Genomic DNA, 14,892 nt, shown 5'->3' on the forward strand with positions numbered 1-14,892 from the left:
CGTCAGGCAGATGTGATGGCTAGAAGCTGTCCAGGATTGCACAGCCCATTCCAGTTTGAATGGTGCAGATCCTTACCGTTGGTGGGTTTTGGGGGACTCCTTTGTGATTTCTGGATAAAAGGTTGGACTCCTTTAGCCATTCTTCAGATCGTCGTTGGGGCCAACACCCCTGCAAAGAGGAGGATCCTGCTGAAGACACAGAACACATTGTTGAGAAGCCAGCCAGTCAGCACTTTCTTCACTTGTCCCGGCAAAGTCCTGCTCCTTTGCGAATCTCTTGGTCTTAATCTGTGCTTCCACCCTTGGACCAGCAGGAACACCCAGCATGACCCCTGCTTGAGGATACTGCTACTGGAAGCCTCCCGGAACCATTCTGTGGGCTGACCAGCTTCATTTTGACCTACCATGCTGCACCCGTGATCGTTCTGAGTTGAGTCTTGGGCCTCAGCAGATCCTCAGTTTATGCAACACAAAGAATGTCCCTGAAGTTGCAGCTCACCACCCTGAAGAGGGGCCTTGCAGGACTAGTTTTTGTTGTTGTTTCCCTCACCAGGATTGACTGCCACCATTTTTTTGGAGTCGCTATTACTGATCGCCACTTGCACTGTGACCTGGAAGTCCTCTGAGGTTGCGGCTGGAGTGGTATTTCTTCAGTCTAGTAAAAGTGTCCAGAAGCAATCCATCAGCACATAGGACCACATAATACCCTAGTAAAGTGACCTCTGCATCCAAGACTCCTAGACCTCCTTCTCTGGAACAATGGTATGAGAAAAGGGACCCAGCAATTCCAGAGACTTCTACAGTGGTCCCTCAGTCGATAGGAGTACAAAGTGTGGGAGAACCTACCTGTTCCACCCCCCACCTTCATAGGGTTTAACAAGTGTAAAGGTTTTAACCTAGCTCCCCCTGCGCGACCTTAAGTGGTGCTGATCTGGTCATGGATCCTCCCATTAGTTTGTGGATTGGGAGAAGGGGGTCTGCTAAGAAGAGGTCTTCAATTGTAATCTAGCTTTGAGACACTAACAGACTGCCTCTTGGCTTTGCCAACTCTTGTGGAGACTCTTAAGACGTATAGCCTTCTGAAGGGAACTACACTGGGATTTGTGACACTAGGGCACTAGGCCCCATCTTTTCTAGCTGGGGGAAGGACTTTTGAGGTGTAGGTCCTTCATTTACAAGCCTTTGCATGGTGTTTCCAACTCCTTTATTTTTAACATATTAACTCTCTAGCTGATGCTTGCGCACATGGTTTGTTTTATTTGCTTGCTGTACTATTCTATAGTATTCAAAAACTAAAATGAAGTCTGTTCTCTTAGCAGAGCAAACCATAGTGAATGTGCATAGAATAGTAGTGATTGTTTTAGTTTGTTACTAACCTGTGGTTTTCATTGTTAAGGGTTAGTCTAATGCCTACATATATTGTATCTTCATACATTCTACCTAGTTTGTATTTAGAGTGCTCTGAGTGTACTTAACAGAACTCGTCACCATTCTCACACTTCCTAAGCCTAGCTGCTCAGTCACGCCACCTAGATAGGTTGGTTAGTCCCTGATGGGTGGACTGGGATTTCATATAACAGGATACTATCGAGAGTGATTCCATTAGTTGATCATTTATGCCAGGAATCCCGTGCACGGGAGGCTGCAGAAGTACACTGAGAGACTGCTGCTGGGATAAGCATTCCCCAAGCCATCTACCATAAGGTGAGGCTCTGATCTTTTACTGACAGGGACACCTTCCACAGTTCCTCCCTCCTTTGACCTGGTAACAAGTTTAGAGCCCTGTATCTCCATCTCCAAGGTCATCCCCCTTGGGTTCTGAACAATTGTGGCATGTAGCTGACATTTGACATCCAAAGCAGCCTGGACCTTGCACGTCCTGCTACTGTGAACTCCTAGTGCAATCTCTTAGTGAGCGCTCCTCTATAATGGGCAAGGCAGCGCTGACCCGGCAGTATCCTAGCCCATTATGCAGGACCTGAGCCAGCCCAGTGTAAACACTGAGTACTCCCTCTTTCTGCAGCAGAGGGAGCACTCCTGGGCTGGCTTAAACTGTCAAAGGGAAACGTGGTTTCTGTTCCCCAACACGCACGTCCAATGGATCATGCAATGCCGTGGGTGTTTTGCTTCTGCAAACAGGCTGGGAAACTGCACCTCTGAATTTGTGTAGGGGCACTTCACGCATTCCTCGCACATTCAGGCCACATGTGGCACCATGGGCAGTGAGTTAGGAGTGCTCCAGCTGTTGTGCGCAGCTGCAGGAAGCTTTCTTTGCTTCCTAGATCTGTTCATGTGGCACGGGACCCGGAGGACTTCCTTGTTACCTGGTAGACCGGTGCTCGGTGAGGAGAGTGACGAATTGGGTCCTACTTCACATCCTTATACTCTCAGGAATATAAGGCTGTATAGGGGCAAAAATACTCAGGCCTCACATTTCTATAACCCAAGAGCCAACACAATAATAAAGGTAACAGAGGCACAGTTAATGGATACGCCTCCTTTGCCTTTTGCGGTAATGTGGGCCGAAGGGAGGTGATGGTTTTAAGAGGAGTATGAATGCAATCCATGTGTGACTCAAAGAACACAGTAATACAGTCCAATATAAAGGGAATGTCCAATCAAGTTTCTATAAAAATATTTATGTAGCTTGTGCTTTGCAAAGATTCCCATCTAGTGGTTGGCGCAGAATATTACATATTTTCTTTTCAAATTTGAAAAAGGGTCGTCAACAGAGTACCTTTAAAGCTATCCCTACTGTACATGTACAGGTACCCATGATCCTTCACAGATTGACGTCCTTGGATTGGTTTTTCAGCCATTAAAGTTGAATGGCAAACGTGGCGTCCCCATCATCGAACAACCGCTTCGGCCTACCGAGACCTAAGCTCCCAGAAATCTGCAGCTGAGCACTGAGAATAGATAGACAGCTTTTCAGAGGAACATTGAAAGGTGCGACACGTCAAAAAGCCGATGCTGTAGGAAGAGTGGGGGAGGGCTAACATTTCTCAAAGTTACAGAAAATGTAGAGAATGCCTCCAACCCCCATTGCAAGTTTACATGCACCCGTTCAACTTGCGCCGGCCATTCCTAGCCGTCCCAATGGAGATTACTCCTTTTAAATGTTGCCCATGGTGCAATACTAAGTTCACTTGGATGAAAATGCACCGCGTGTGCACCAGTTGCCCTCCAAGGGATGACAGCGACTCATGGGCCAAGGCCTGGTAGCTTGCCGTACAAAAATGTCAGCAACCTATGCTAAACAGGTGGAAAAGAAGTTGGAGTAGTCAAACGCTTTCGCAAGAAGACCTTGAGGCAGAGGTGTTGGGTAAGATTTTCATCTTTATGATCAATCTTCGTGACCTGTGTCAAACCCAGAACTTTTTGCATGGCCTTGGTAATTATTTTACCTTCTCCCTAGGTGAATGGGAATCTCCCCCCCCCACCTAGTCTTTTACTACGAGCTGGGGGTAGATCTCTCTCCGCGGCAGGGGCCTCCCTCTAGAACAGCCTTCCTGCCTCCCTGAAACTTGAGGAGAACCATCTCCGGTTCCGGAAGCACCTCAAAACCTTCCTCTTTGCTTCTGCTTTCTCCCTCCCTCTCCCCTGCTGAACATCTAATATTCTTCACTGAAACTGCACTGATTCTGCAACTGGACCACTCTTAACAGCCTCGGTCCTGGGCCCAGTCACTCTCCACTTGCACTGATGCCCTGGAACCCCTCTGCACTGCGGGACTGTCTCTGTATCCCTACAGCCCCCCCCCTTCCAGCACTTGTTCTGCACTTACCTTGCACTTGCCACCAGCTGGCCCTATTTATTTATTACTTTACGCCACCTACCTTGTACTGCACTTCCCCCCTCCCCTTGCACTTTTCCCCCTTCCACACCCCTGCACTTGCGCGATCTGAATGACACCTGGCCTAGTAGGATCGTTGTCTGTCTCCCCTTGTTCCTCCCCTCCCTGCCTCGTCGCGCCTTGAAACACCTGTGTATAGGCGCGTTACAAATGCCATATCATATCATATCATATCATACTCTTTTTATGTGTGACCTTCTCCATAGAGTGTGATTGGAGTTATAGTTTCCTATAACTTTGGACTGATTGCAATGTGCTATATGAGCACACAGCATCATAAATATTGTGGCTTCCTTTTAATTCTGTTATTTCTTGGGTTACCTACTGTTCCCAAGAGGTGAAGTGGGATTTACACCCCCTTTACATTGATTTTAGTGAGCCAGCACACCCCACCTTATGTTGAGTGCTGGGGGGATACAGTGTATCCTCTTTCTTACTTAATGTAAGACACTCCTGTGTTGATTGACTTATTGAGCGCTCTATGTGTGGTTAATAGTACTATTACATCACTCCCTTATCCGCTGAAGATTGCTTTGCTTCTTGGTTAGAGTAATGGACTGAAGTGTCAATTACCCTGTTGTTCAACTAAGGTGGCCTCTCAGAACATTCCTACAGGGCTGGTTCTGTAAATAAATCCATCTTCACAGTGAGAGCCAATGGCATCAATTGTAGACTAGTGCACTTTCTGTTCCTCCACTTCAGGCAGTGACTCGGGCAGAAGTGTTGCAGTCTGCATAGGAACTGCAGCAGCTCCAATCCTCCCACCTCAGACTGGTCTATAGGGCAATGCCCGAAGGACCAGTCCCTATGGATAATGTCAACCAGTTAGTGGGACAATGTAAACTAGATTGAGTTGATGCACTACAGAGCTGGTTGTTTTTACCAGTGTTATTGGCCAAATTTGCATTAGAACGCCACACATTCTATCATAAAAGTGCCCCTAGGATCTACTCAGTTTATGCAAAGAAGTAATGAAAAGCAGTTTGTGATAGTGAGCCACCTTGCCAGCTACTACAGGTTTGAGGACGGCTAGCAAAATCTCAACAGTGGACATTCAGGACTAAGAACCTTATATCAATTATGTTTTATGCAGTCGGACGAATAACCAGGATTTAGGAATGGTGGTCGACTGAACCGCATTCAAGGCCACAAGTGCAGTCTAGGTTTCACTATTTCGCTATGAAGTGAAAAATGTGTGTGGGGGGAGCAGGGAGAGGATGCCTACTAACAGCCTAGCTCTCCCCACAGGCCCACACAAAAACAGCCCATCAGGCGCTCTGGTGCTCTCCCTTCTTGTAGGCCCTATGGGGGCTGTCTTTGCTAAAGGAACAGGCACCAGGCATGTGCCCCTTTTTAAATTTTTTTGGTCTGCTTTAATCTGGAGTTGGAGGGCCTTATGAGCAGACTGGGTATTCCTTGCCTGTCTATGGTAACAGCCAGCCCTAAGCCTATGTCCAAGATACATACCAGTCAAGGGTTCAGTGAAATTCAGCATTCCTTTATGAGTGTGAAGAGTTCTACCCATTATTCCTTCAAAGAATCAAGTAAAAGATGCTCTCTGTTGAAAATGTATTCTTTCCTCAGAATGAACCATTGATCTCTATTAAACTGTTAGACTTGGAGCATCATAAACGCATTGAATATGGGTGACGCTTACTGGAAGCCATTGCTTTACCTCTGTAATGCAACTGGCGGGTAGGTAGAGTACTAAAAGGAAATGACCACTTGTAGGCCAAAAAGTACCACACACATATCCTAGCTTTTTTCAGGATTTGGAACAAACCTTTGTGACCAGTAGGTAGTTGACAGAACTAGAGTATTGTTGTGGAGAGTTGTGACACATCTCCCCCTTTTACTAACACCTTTCATAATCCTATGATGAGATATGACAGGAGAGGAAGTATAAACTTTCCATATTTATTCCAGAAAATCCATCAGCAGAAACCTGCAAGAAAATCGAGATAAAAAGGGACAGACCTCTTGGAATGGGTTGCTACCGCTGCCAACTATAGTGTAACCACACCCTGTCCGGTCACCAAGGAAGATACTAAGCAGAGACAGACTGGCAAATGGCATGTGCTGTACTGCCAATCATTATACATATCTATGGCTGCTACGCAAAAACCTGACGCCCAGAACTGCAGCCTCAATGCTCAAAGATGCCAGCCCATCCCTGATGGATCAGGCTGCAAAGATGATCCATAAACATAGCACAGACACAAACACAAAATATTATTTGCCAGGGAAACCAAGGAAAAAGCTTTAACTCCTATGCCCAAACGTTGACTAAAGCTCATAGATCATACTTCTCTTGAATCTGTAATTTCTTTGTAAGTTATGTGGTTAGTCAGACATAGAAGACGGACAAGACATGTTTTCAATGATCCTAAGATTATTTTATTAAAGAAAATGCCTCCACTATCCCTGATTCTATGATGAAGTTTCCATATCCTAGAAAATAACAAAAGGGTGCACGTCAGGATCTCTTAGGCAAATAAACCTTGTCCTCTGTCCAAACCTCTGTTACCCGATGAACTGTCCCAGCCACTAATAATAAAAACATAACTTTGCCTACAGAAGTGTTCTTTACTCCCCCTTTTCTGTTAGCTTGTGCTGGTTGGTGCATGGCCCCCTCCCAAATGTCTCTCAAAGTCTCTGCATGGACTTTCAGGCTTGCTTGCACAGTAAAAAAAAAGTGTTTTGGCTTTCTATGCAAAAGGGACCTCCTGGCCCCTTCAAATGTCTTGCTTAGCTGGGAAAATTAATTCCTAAATGCAACACCTGAACTTCTGGATCATTCACTGTTCTAGCTAATGTCTCGTTCGCCCCTCCAAGGCATATCAACTCCTTTGAAGCAATGGACTGTCTTGGTCCAACATGGAACTTCTGATTTTACTGGTAATTTTAGTGGGTCCACCTTTTGTGAGTGGCTTGAGTTCGCAGCACAAACTGGGCTCTCTGAGGTCCTTCAGTCCTATTGGTTCTCTGGTCACTCTTGTTCACTTATGGGGCCTTAGGTTCAGGCTCACCTCTCCAGAGTATTTCTTATTTTCTGAGGTCTCTCGAAACCCCTTGCAGTGTCTTTTTTTCCGGTTCACCCCTTCTGGGTGTTATGTTTCACTTAGGTATTTAGTACCCCCTTGCGGGATCTGTTTCAGATTCATCCCTTCTGGTGTTTAGATTTCTCTTGGGTCCCCGGTTGCCCCATATGCGCTGTTGGGCTCTTTAGCCTGCATTGTATTGTCCTCACCCCCTCATCGAGTGCCTCAGAGCTCTGCTGTCCTAACCGCGTACTAGATTTTCCACAGCGTTCGTCGGGTGAGGGGACTGGTCTGGTAATGTCAGAGCTGTGCTTCTTGGGTCAACTGTTCTCTCTCTCATTGGTGCTTTGTTCCAGCATTGTGATTCGTGCATGCTAGTGTGCCGCGTCTACAGTGGTTTGGTCTCCTTCTGAGATTGAGGTGGCTTTTGCTCTGCGCCTTCCTGGACTCTGCAGCATTCCGTGGGCTCTGGGATTCCTCCATCCAACATGTATGGAACGCGGTCCTGCTCTAAGGCTGGACTGTGTCTGCACCAAAGTGCCGGCTTCCGCTGTGTGCATGCTGAGCTTCTGTTGTGGCTCGTTTCCTCCCAAGGGCTGTCTCTCTCCCAACAGGTAAGGGTCTCGGTCCTTTTACTTTCCTCTCTGCATCAAAAGAGATGCAAGTCCATTGGTCCATAGATTCTGGTAGCAAGGTGAAGTCACCTGCCAAACCAAGCATGTTTAAAGGCCCCTTTACATTATTAGGATGGATTTCTAGAATCTGGCCTGGCAAACCTCTCAAAGTTCCCCTGTTCACTATAACTAGGGTGTTATAGTGACCAACAAGGGAAACTCTGAGAGGTTTTCCAAAACCCAATCAATGTAGTAATGGAGAGACGTCAAGGCTATTCTCAGGAGAGTGTGAATGGGGTCAGAGGTCTACAATTAGTCCACATAGTGAAGCACACAATAATTCAATTCAGACGGGAATGTATAAAAATAGAATATTTACTCTAGGCCTTCAACACACAGTCAGAAAATTAAACAAGCAGGTGATAATATTGCACAACACTGAATTATAAACATACATACAGTCACCATAGGTTCTTAAAATGCATTCAATTACTTAAATGATATGATAGGTTATTTATAACGCGCTTAATACCCAGAGGTTTCTGAACAAATGAGCAACATATGTAAATCAAGTGATGTAGTAAGATGGAACCAAATCACAAATGTTATTCCCTAGCTCCAGCTGTCCATTCCCTAAGAAAAGGTGGGCCTTGTGCCCAAAAGTCACAAGGTTTCTCCCCAGAATGTATCTGACACACCCAAGTGTAAGGAACGCATGGTGGGAAGAGTAAAGCCAGACACAAGTGATCACAGTTCAAGGCTGTTTATTAAACTGTTAATGCAGGGTGGAAAAACGCCTAACTTAAATCTAAATCTTAGATGGGAGCAAGCTTCGACCATCAAATGAAAATCAGGCAGCCCTTGTGGCGTTGTATCAAAATAAAAGGGCCTATGCTAAGAAAATCCTATTGCCAATTAATTGCAGCTAATTACAGAAAGAGTGTGGGATAGGTTTTCAATAAAGAAAGAAGTGTTCCAAATAATGAGCCAGCATGTGATTGCCAGGGGTCTCCCTTCCCCATGTTTTCAGCACAGGAAAAGGTGCGTCTCCTGAGCACAGCACACATGCGAGCCTTCCCAGCATGAGTCGAGAGTTCTGTATCATCAGCTATCAGCGTCTTCGATGGCAAAGTCTCCTTTCAATAAAAGTCTCTTGCTTTCAAGGGCCTGATGTATTCAACAAACACAAAGTTCAGTTCCACATATACTTTGGGTGATGGCTTCACCTCTGGGTGCCCCTCTTCCGGGCGCAGACACCTCACCAGTTGTATTCAACAAATAAATTGAACAGTTCCTTTCTCAATGAACTTTCCAACCCTGGATCTCCCTCTTTTGGGTCCGGACCCCTTTTTAAATGCTAGCCTCCCTCCTTCATGTTCACAAATGGCTTTTCTTGCATTCACAAGTTTTAATGTCTTTTTAAACAGTTCCTGTGGCTTTGCCCCTGGTTGTTGGCTTCCCTATGCCGAGTTCACTCTCGCCAAACTTTACAGACAGTTCCTGTGTACACCCCTTGGTCGGGTTCACTTCGTTGAACACACTAGTCTGGTTGTCCGCTTCCCTCTGCCGGGTTCACTCTCACCAACTTTTACCAACAGTTCATTACGGGACTTTAGACGTCACCCTTTCTTGTTAGCATCCCTCCGCTGGGTTCACTCTTGCCAACATTTACGAAACAGAGTTCATATACTGATTTCACCATGCAGGGTTGATTTTCCTTCTTCGCAATCATCTGTCGGTCAAAGACTTTTGATGGTACAGAGGCTTCGCCTCTTCCCAAGGCCTGGTTGCAGTAGTCTCTACCTTCAGGTAATCACCCAGAGTTTCCTGCATGAGCACCCACGTGGTGCCGGACGCCTCTGTGGGTTTTCCCCCTCTTTCTCAATAGTTCCTTTGAGCCTTACAAAGTTCAAATTAGATGCTTGCAACTTTTCATTCAACACAGCCGGGTTTCTTATTGACTCTCCCCTCGACTCACTGGCTGTGATGAACCGCTTGGGTTTCTTCTTCTTCTGGTACCACGGAGACCAGCGTCTCTCTCTGTCTTGGTTATCAGCAGAGGAGGGTCACGTGTACCATCGACATCTGCTGCAACACACGATGGCCTTTGTTCGCGGTCTTATGTTTCAGTCTGCTGAGGTTTCACAGGCCTCGATAGGAAAGGGCAGGGTAACTTGTCTCCTTGTCACCCACTCAGTATTCGCTGTCTTTGGCCTTCTCTTGAACTGCTGTGCTGAGTTAGCTCTGATGTTGTGCTCGTCCTGTGCTCTCGTACTCCACCTTTTATCCCTGTGTGGAAGTGAAAGGGCCGTCAGGTGTGTGTGATTTTGGTCAAATACCTGACTTTGCCTGATCCTTAGGTTGGGGCCTGTCATGTGAACAGTTCTGGTAATAGTCTGTTGTCTTCCGTGTTGTGCGAAAGTGTTAGTTTTGGAAAGGGGGGGTTAGAGTGCTCGAGTATCCTACGGGGTATAGAGATTAAGAGGTGTTGTATGGGATTATGGTTCTCGTCCTAGGAGTTTGGGAAAATTCGGAATAATGAGATTGGTAAAGTTTGTGAAGAAAACGAGAGTGATCGGGATTATTAAAGCAAGGGAATTTGTGGGAACGATAGTGTTTTGTCTGAGCAGGTTGAGAATGTAGGTAATGATAATCAGAGTGTTGGGAAAGAGAATAACAGAGTATTTGGGTAGGACGGAGAAAAGCAGGAATTCTGAGAGAGGTGGTTTCTGGATGTAACTGAGTCTGGGATTCCAGAGGATTTATTATATTTGTACAGGGGAGGTTTGATGGTAGGAGGGGGGTAGATGTATTACAGCCTGCAAAGGCTTTAGGTATCTTGTCCTCCTCTCCTCCTTCTGTACAATACTGCGTCTCTAATGGAGCATTTGCCCAAAAAATAAACTGGGTTCCCCTACCCAGGTGATCCTCCCTCGCTGGTCCACCCCAAGGGTTGGGAACTGAGAGCGCCATCCCTTTCCTGGCGAACTGAATAAGGCACTCCCGAGGTCTACTTGGGAGAATACCCTGAGGTTTCTCACATATGTTATTTGTGTTGGTGATAGTTCAAGAGAAGAGATGCAACAAAGTCACTGGTAAGTAAAAATGTGTTATCATTCAGCTTTTACTGCTCAGGTGTCTCGTTTACTTATACCCCTGATTCCAATTTTCCCAGAGGACTAGATGGGTCGACTGGGTTGGGTCCAGGGGCAGACTGCAACCCTAACCCTTGGTGATGGAGAACTGCAGAAGGCACTGATGCAGCACTCGTCAGGACACTTCACTGGACGGGGGAGACGAGTTCCAGCAACGGCCACCGCACAAACTGCAGGTGCCCTTCCAGTCACGGTTGTAGAAGTCCTTCCAGAGCAGGATCCCTTGAAGCTTGGATGCTGTAGTTTGGCAGCAAGGCAACTTAAACCACAAGCTGGTAACCACCAAAGTTCTGGTTGCAAGCACGCAATGGCGACAGTTCTAGCAAGGTAGCCCACTGGAGAGCTGGTCAGTCCACTGGGTAGTCCAGCGACACCTCCGAAGGCTCAGGATGGCTGGATGCTCAAACACCTCAAGACTGGGTGGTCCCACTCGTCCAGGGGTTGAAGCACCACTTGGGGCCTTGGCAGGTCAGGTAGTCCAATAGAGCTTCATGGGGCCAGATGCAGGGGGGATGCTGAGCCTCTTCGGGTGTCTTTGGATCTTCAGTCAGCTGTTCCCCTACGAGGGATTCTTGGCTTCAATGCTGATCTGAATAAATGGCTGCAGGAGTCTTTTTTTTAATAAAATATCCAACCAGGAAGCAAGTTCAAGCTCACCAATGGTAAGGATCTGCACCATTGAAACAGTCAGTAGTTGTTCAATCAGGGACAACTATTGGTTTTACTGATGCCCCACACCTAGATTCGTTGGCTCCAAGAATGTGGAATGGGACCAGACAGTCCCTCCCTGTTCATGAGTGCATAATGCCTTTTTAAGTACCATATATTCAAAATGATAGTATCACACATGTTTTGCCCTGTCCTATGACCATATTGTAAAATGCAAAAGTGCACGCATGAAAAAACGAAAAACATGGTAAAAGAATATCCACTGCCACCAGCCTGTCTTGGACACACAGTGAAAGTAATAAAAATATTACCCAAAAAAAAAAAAAAAAAAACAGGGATACAAAGTACTGCTGCCACATCTTACTGGACGGTGATGTGTGCCGTTTAAAAACAAGGAATCTTGCAAAGGGGAGATGGTGCCCTCCTGCACTGGTGCCCTCGGGCCTGACCAGAGACCCGAAAACAGATGAGCCAAGCAAGGCAGCTTTTCTTACTTTGAAATGTCAGGACAGGAATCAAACAATAGTAAATAGTGTGGGGGCGAGGGAAACTTACTTAAATAAAATCTTTCCCAACATGAAGCCTTTTCGCCAAGTCCTCAGTCACCAGTGCTGGCCAGATTGTTAGCTTTCACTCTGCATGCTATTTTTATTGGAATTTGTGTGGTGTTGCTATAAAATGCAAGTGCATTGAACTTCTCCTCAGTCTGGAGTGTTGGATATTCCCATAATGTGTGTTGGTTTGAGACCCTGTGTTGCTCTGTTTAATCACCAAGCGTAAGACCCATTTTCTAATCCTCTGTCCCTGTTGCAGGTCTCTTTGAACCAATGGATATGATGTATGAGCTGGACAGGGACAATGAAACCGATCCCTCGCTGCCCGAGATGGTGAGCATCGCCATCAGAATCTTGAAGAAAAACCCAAATGGATTCTTTTTGCTTGTGGAAGGTGAGATTTGAGTTTAATAGTTGGAGAGGGTTCAGAAAACCAGCAGCAAAGAGGGATGATACATGTCTGCACGTGTGCCCCCCCCTCTCTCTCTTTCATTTTAACTCCTGACTATATATTTTGTTCAATCTTCATCTTCAAAGATCTCTATCTGTGTTCCTATTTCATTTGTCGCTACTTCTCTTGACTTTTGTTTTTCTGTGGTTTCTCTTTCTAAAAACATTCTTTCTTAACATGTTTCTTTCCCCTCTTCAGCCTCTTGCTAGAAGCTATTCTTCAACTGTTCCTGGCTCTGACTTTTCTTTTTCTTTCATTTCTATTTCCCATTTTCTTCTCACTTGGTTTCTATCACTCTTTGTTCAACATCTTTGCTCTTTTATTTCTCTTACATCATGCTCTGCACTTCTTTTTTTCATGATATTCAATTACCCTTTTCTGTCCCGACTCCCAATTAACCCTTCATCGCCTATTCTTTTTTTGTTGTTAATACTATCCCCTTTTCTTTTGATCGCTCTTCCTTTTTTCTCTTTTTAACATATGCTTTCGATTTGTTTTATCCAGTCCTTTCTGGAAAGCATCTTTTCTTCACCTGCTATTAATAAAAAGGAATTGTTTATTTCTAGTGCTTCATTACAACGGGTGGTGTAGGGATCAATGCTCTCTTAACACAACTACCTTGAAGCATACACGCAGCAGTTTCCCTTCAGACTCCCCTATCCTGTTTAGTACAAGTTTCTCTTCCTGACGGGATAAGCTGAAACATGCATTAAAGGATTGGACCTGACACTTGAGTGGCTGTCTTGAAGTTGTCCCATCCATGTTGACTATTGGAGCTTCATAGTACTGGAGACGCGATTCATGAAATAGTTATCCTGTTTTGTTCTAGAAATTAAAGTTTTTATTTAGACTACCACACTATAAGTCACTGCAGTCATTAAAAGGTAGGCTGGAAGAGAATCCAAGCACAAGTACAGCGACATGCAACTGAAAGGTCATCGGATTGGGCCTAGTCTAGACCCAATCAGATCCACTGTTGCAGAAAAAACGTGCCTATGTTTTGGTTAATACTACTAAAATAGGCAGCGACAGAGTAACAGTATTTCTGAGGCTTGTGGAATCTGCTTAGATCATATGCTGTGCATTGGCCGACATCTAGTGGAAGCTGCAGAGTATTACAGTTTGTTTTTCGAAACTCAAAAATGGTCGTCAACACAGGGCGTGCCAGTAATACTATCCCTAGTGTGACGTCCACTGTACCCATGATCCCTCACGCGTCTAGGACTCTCAGATTGTTTTTTTCCGCCATACTGGTCGGAAGCATCCTGCGGAGTTCCTGGCCATAGCCACAATTTTGCTAAAATATCTTAATATTTCCCCATTTCTCCACCCTAACGTCGAGCCGCCAAAGTTCGACACTCGACGTCGGCCCGGAGAAGGAATCAACCGTCGCCAGCTGCACGATGGACTTGGGCCTTGGAAGGCCTCTGGCCTCGGCCCGGGCCTCGGAAGGCCACTGGCCTCAGCCCTGCAAGTAGGGAGAGTGGGGGGTGGTACATACTCTACACTCTTTTTATATATAGGTACATCTTCTATATATTCCTACAATCATTAGCCCGCTGCCACAAGGTGCATATGGAGGGTACCCCTTTCCAATTTTGCCCCAAGTGCAACCGCAAGTACCCTTGGGTTGACAGACACGCCACATGTAACCTCTGCTTGCTGAGGGACCACCCCGAGGCGAACTGCAGACCGTGTAGTAGGTTTAAACCAAAAACACTAAAGGACCGTTCGATCAAGCGTTGGGCCCACCACGCCAGGCGTCAAGAGGCCATGGCAGCAGAGGGCGCCTTCAGCGATGGCAGCAACGCCGTGCTTTCGGACGGTGAGGGCAATGTGGCGTCGAGAGACAGCCAAGCGCAAGTCCCCGACCTCGGAAGGTCGTCCGGCAGGGCAGCTATGGGGAAAACACCCAGTGACACAAGCGCTACCCACACCACTTCCACCAAACATAAGTCCCACCGAGACTCGACGCGCACGTCGAGTCCTCGGAAAGAGGCACACAGAGAACGGTCCACCAAATAGGTGTCCTCTGGGCGTTCTCGATCTAGATCGCCGCATGACTCCAGGCAGCCATCCACTGTTGCCAAGAGTGCCTCGCTCCCCAAGGTAACGGAGGTTAGATCCTCAGGCTGCACTCCAGGAGTCGGCGTCAGCAGACCGCTTAACGGCTGTTCCCGAGTCCCAACCTCCACACTCTAGAGATGGGGACACCACCCCCGACCTGCAACGCCAGACGTCGAAAGGCTCCGTAGGGGCGAATAAACAGGGAAAACACTCTTCCACCCGCAGGGAGGGGGGAAAACAACAAAATAAGCATTCTTCCACACCTCAGAAGCAGTCAGACAGGCAAAAACAGACGGACAAGTCTCAGTCTTCTGTCATTTTAAAGACCCCTGCACTAACACAGAGGTCCAGTCAGGACAAGACAGGGAAACTCTCCCAGGAAAGAGTCATTCCCAGCTCAAGGGAATGGTCTAGTGATGACATAGACAGAGTTATTTCTAGGATGTCATCTTTGGCAGAATTCTATGCCAAGAATCCTGAACACT

The 14,892-nt window shown here is 46.4% G+C and overlaps 1 protein-coding gene across 4 annotated transcripts in view; it reads left to right on the top strand.

Annotated features, from left to right (window-relative positions):
* LOC138472257 (alkaline phosphatase, tissue-nonspecific isozyme-like) overlaps positions 1-14,892 on the top strand; it is a 472,404-nt gene that overhangs the window by 378,749 nt on the left and 78,763 nt on the right. For all 4 annotated transcript variants that reach the window (XM_069610359.1, XM_069610357.1, XM_069610360.1 and 1 more), the window contains exon 9: positions 12,149-12,283. In XM_069610359.1, the coding sequence (XP_069466460.1) occupies positions 12,149-12,283 (135 nt within the window). The remainder of the gene's footprint in view (positions 1-12,148; positions 12,284-14,892) is intronic.

This window comes from Ambystoma mexicanum, chromosome 8, assembly GCF_040938575.1.
Source record: "Ambystoma mexicanum isolate Mex_15411 chromosome 8, UKY_AmexF1_1, whole genome shotgun sequence".
Taxonomy (NCBI): Eukaryota; Metazoa; Chordata; class Amphibia; order Caudata; family Ambystomatidae; genus Ambystoma; species Ambystoma mexicanum.